This window comes from Mus pahari, chromosome 17 (genome assembly GCF_900095145.1).
Source record: "Mus pahari chromosome 17, PAHARI_EIJ_v1.1, whole genome shotgun sequence".
Lineage (NCBI taxonomy): Eukaryota > Metazoa > Chordata > Mammalia > Rodentia > Muridae > Mus > Mus pahari.
In genome coordinates this window covers 62,754,898-62,759,492 of record NC_034606.1, presented here as the reverse complement: position 1 = coordinate 62,759,492, position 4,595 = coordinate 62,754,898, and the positions used below count along the sequence as shown (strand labels likewise).

At 52.8% G+C, this 4,595-nt stretch overlaps 1 protein-coding gene across 1 annotated transcript; it reads right to left on the bottom strand.

Moving 5' to 3' along the window:
• Window positions 1–263: 263 nt before the first annotated feature.
• On the bottom strand, window positions 264–2,736 carry Ccdc184 (coiled-coil domain containing 184). The gene has a single exon (XM_021217024.1). The coding sequence runs from the start codon at window positions 2,086–2,088 to the stop codon at window positions 1,513–1,515; it is 576 nt and encodes a 191-aa protein (XP_021072683.1). The 5' UTR covers window positions 2,089–2,736; the 3' UTR covers window positions 264–1,512.
• Window positions 2,737–4,595: the final 1,859 nt, after the last annotated feature.

The window sequence follows — 4,595 nt, the reverse complement described above, 5'->3', positions numbered from 1 at the left end:
CTGGCTACCAAAACCCTTGTTAGCTGGGTATTTCCATGCAGATCTCTGCATTTCCAGGTCCACTTTGGATCAAGGTCCAGAGCAGAAGGCAAAGCAGACAGAGCTGGCAAGCTTGTCCCAATAAGGACAAAGTCAGTTAACTCTTTGGGACTGGAGGTAAGGAGAGAGGAGGGAAGGCATTGGTCCCTAAATTTTCTATTAAGCCCTGATCCACACAGCAGACCCAGAAGCCCCAGCCCTAAATCCACTTAGTACCAGTCAGCAAGAGGGGAGATGGTGCCTTTTTATTAAGATTGACATCAAGCAAAGCATTGAGAAAGGATACACAGAGGAGTGGGGAGAGGCACACACAGTCACCACTTCAGAAGGTAGGAGGGAAGCACATCAATCAGGTAAGGAACCTCAGGACAGCCACATGCTCCATGCCCTGGGTTGAGAAGTGGGACAAAAGGGAAAAGAGCAGAAAGCGCCATGATAGCCCAGGGCTCGCAGACAGGTCTGAAGCCCCCTGAACCTAATACTAGAGCTACAAGCCCTGCCCCTGAGGGCTCACACACTACTACACAAGTGGACACACATAACACAAGACATTATGGAGGCAACACCAGAAAGCAGAGGGTACCGACATAGTGACAGAAAAACAAAAGGAACTGAAGAAGGTATATAGCCAGAAGAGACAGCTTGGGGCTGCAGCGCCCCCTCCCCCCCAAGAGTCCCTCAGAAGACCCCTTAAATCTGAACAGTTGCTGAGCAGTCCTAAGTCTCTGCCTGTGACCTGAGCATTTTGTTCTCTAGGCCTAGGTGAGTGGCCAAGCAATCCCAGATCCCAGGTGAAGTCAGCAACGGGGCAGGCTCCGCTCTGCATGCTCAATACCGGAGCTTGAGCTCTTGTGTCTTCATGCACATCAGAGCCTGCTCCTCTCAGTCTAGGGGCCATGGGAACCCAAGTACCCTGAATCCTAGGGCCACAGTTCCCTCCTCAAGCTTCCTTTACCCATCAGCAGTTGCAAAGCGATCTGTAAGGGGGAGAGGCTTCCGAAGAGCACTGAATATCTTGGGTTTCGGCAAAAGGGTAAATTTCCTGTTGCCAGAACAGAATACCCCAATTCCTTAATTTCTAGGTAAATGGAGATTATTTGCCAAAGTCCTAGATGACTCCTTTTTCAGAATAGAAAAAGCAGAATTTTATTTACATAATTCAATGGTCCTCCTGTTTCCTAGGAAGAGGGGAAGGGGGCAAGGTAACGGGATGGATGGGAGTCCAGAGATGGGCACGTCCTTTCTGGGAACCTCACCTTTCTGCAGTTTGCTATGATGCCTGGTTGGGTGAAATTCGCGATGCTTCCAAAGTCCTTCACCCTACAAATCCTTCTGTGAGGGAGTCTCTTTCCCTGACATATAAAGACCACGTTTGAAGTGAAGAACACTGCACAGCACTGTTCAGTCCCCTCGGGTTAAGCACTTGGAAACCCAAAGCCAGCGCGGGTAGTTGGTTCCCCGGTGGAGTCCCCCTCACAGAGAGGCCTCGCCCTCCAGCTGCAGCAGGGTAATGTCAGGAAGGTCGGGGGGCTCCACAAGTGGCCCATCCTCCCCAAGGAGACCGGGGCTCTCAGAGCGCTCGCAGTGACTGGTGGGTGTGGCGGGGTTAGGTGTCTCTTTCTCCTCTTCGTCCTCGTCTTCATCAGGATCGCGACCCAGCAAGCCGCTGTCCCCGATCCCAGGCGAAGGTGTCTCTGGCTCGTGGGGTACACCTGGGAAGCTCCCCTTGCCGCCGGCCACGCCCAAGCCTCCCTGGCGGGGCGCAGTGGTCATAATCTGGCACATGGAGACGATGGCCCGCTGGTTGGCGCACACGTCGTCCGACAGAACCTGGATGTGCGAGGCCTGCTCGTCCAGTGCCCCTCGCATGGCCCTCACGTCCTCAAACAGGGCCTGCAGCTGGGCCTTCAGGTGCTCCATCAGTTCCTTCATACCGCCGTTATACTCCCCAGAGATCACGTCCCCCACGGCGGGCACCGTGGACACCTCCAGAGGCGCCGGCATGTCGCCGCCGTCCTTGGTCATGATCTCCAGCAGACTGTCCTCCATTGAGTGGCAGAAGCGGGCGGTGGCAGCTCTGGGTCGTGTCCAGCCGGGCCTCCAGGGTGGGGGAAGGGTGTGGAGGGGGAGAGGTCCCGGGAGGGACGGGGTGGAGCCCAGGGACACCTAGGCTCCCTAGTGGGGCAGGGAGCCTACGAAAGAGAGCAGCCCCAGGCAGAGGACACGGGCGGGATCAAGGAGGGCTGAGAAGAGTCGATAGAACGAAGACCCGTCTAGGGTCCCGGGACCAGAATCTTCGGGCTTACCCAGGGGCAAAAGTGGCTTGCCCGCTCGCCTCCAGTGTGGTACCTATGTCCCTGCCGCCCTCCCGGCAATCACCGACAAAGAGTGCTCACAGGTCACAAAGGCGCTCGCAGAGGGCTCGGGGTCGAGACGGGGACCCGCAGCGCGTCAGTCTCGGGACTCCCCCAGCCATCCACCAGCAGTGCCCGAGAGTGCGGCTGGAGAGGCAGGGGCGGGTCTCCCGGCGGCGCCGCGGATGCTCCCCCGTTTCCAAGGCGACGCACGGCACGTAAATGACGTGTGTCTCCATGGCAACGAGGAAGTGAGGAAGAAAGAGAACAGGGTTCCGAAGCTGCAGTGGAGCTCTGTTGTATGGGCTGACGGGCGGGGCAGGGGCGCTGCAGTAGCCTCAGAGAAGCTGCAAAGAGCATGTGGCTGCAATGTTTAATAGGACAGCATGAGAAAGCAGTTTGCTGCACGACCCCCACCCCCAAGCCGGAGAGAGACCGTCTGCCTGGGGCGGGGGGCGGGGGATTTTACCCGCATTCCTTCCTTGGAGGACCCTGGGAGAGGAGAGCCAGATCCTTCCTCCAGCGGCCCGCGGGACTGGGTAGCTATTGTTAATAATCCCAGGCGAGCTGGCCGCACCAGGCCTGGCGGTGCAGAGGAAGGCGGAGGGAGGCACGACCGATCTGCTTCTCCCTTCTGCAGCAAAAACCAATTTTCCCTCCCTCTAGAAAGCTCAGGGTGAGATACAGTCTCTTGTGAGACCCGGCTGTTTCTACCCAGGTTGTTGTGAGTTTATGAAAATTATGAAGCTAAGTACTTAAATTCCGAGAATGAAAACTCCATAACAGATTCCTCTTCCCTGCACCCCCCCATCACGGAATCCCCAGCGCTTTAAATAGCGTCCGAGACGCAGAAAGCAGGTGCTTCATGTATTTGTGGAATAGCTACTTAAATAAGAGCCACCAAGTACCACTCTCCTCCCCAGGATTCTCCAGCCCACACAGAAGACTTCAGAAGGCCTGAATACGATTTCCTTTCAGCCCTTAATGATTGAGAGACCTCAGCTGAATCGTTTCCTTGATGGACCGAACAGTAGTGTTTTTCTAAATCTGAGTTAACACTGCACCGACGCGCAGTTGAGTGAATTATTAACGGCTGTAGGGTCAGTGCCCCTAGTTCCCATGTTCAGATGCCCACCAACCATCCCTGTCCTTTATGAAAACTCCTTCCCCTACTTAGAGGGCAGAGCAGGAGAGGAGGAGGAGGAAGAAGAAAATTTGGTTATAATATATTTAGAGATGACATAGGCTGGGAAGGTAGTCATCTTGTAGGCTGTAACACGCTAACATCACTTTGATAAAAGAAAGCCAAGTGATCAATACCCCCGCGTTTACAAGAATCTGGGAAGGAGAAATAAATGAACAGTGCTGTCTAACTGTATAAAAAATTAAGTGTGGGTGAGTGTCATTGGTCACCAGTAGTTCAGCAACTGCAAGTGTGTTTTTGAGTTTCCCTGGTTATATGTCTTGGTGATGAAGAGTGTCTAGCCAGGGAAATTTTCAAGGCATCAAAGAACGGATTCATCTATGCCTGTCTTACTGCTGCTGTTAAAATAAAAAGCAAATTAAACGATCTTAAAGTGCCCAGGGTCAGAACGTTTACGTAAATAACTTAAGACATATATTGGGCAGATGTGAGAAATTTGATTTCCCAAAAACAAAGATAAACACACACACACACACACACACACCACACAATATTGTTTTCTAAAAACTAATGATCAATCTTGTTTCCTTGCTCCAACAAATTTGTTGTTGCTCTTGCCTCTGCCATTCTTGCCATACATGGTCAATAAACTTTAGATGATCCCTAAACTGGCTCATGAAAGAGCAGAACGCTTTTTCTTGGTATCCCTCAGCACAATCAGAGAGTTTTACTGACTTTCACGGGCTCACCATAACACATGTGCACTCGTGTGCAAATGTCTGCTGTTTGTTTTGTTTTCAAACTACAGGAGAACTAGAAACAGAGGCAGGATGCAGCTGAGCTTATGCAGAATGACTTTCAATCACGCTGTAGCAAAGGTTCTCAGAGCTTTGCAGGACCAGTCCTGCTGTCGGCCCTCCCATGGGAACCTTACTACAGTAAGGAAAGACTGGCATGTTCTGCAGGCTTTCTGGCATGGGCCATTCCTCCCCATCTCTTCTGTGGCGCCTAGCATGAGGATTCTATCTGGATGGCTCTCTTTCAGTGTGCTCCCTGCC

What these genes read in the sequence shown, in the direction of transcription:
- Ccdc184 (XM_021217024.1), bottom strand. Translation starts at nt 2,088, where the DNA reads ATGGAGGACAGTCTGCTGGAGATCATGACCAAGGACGGCGGCGACATG.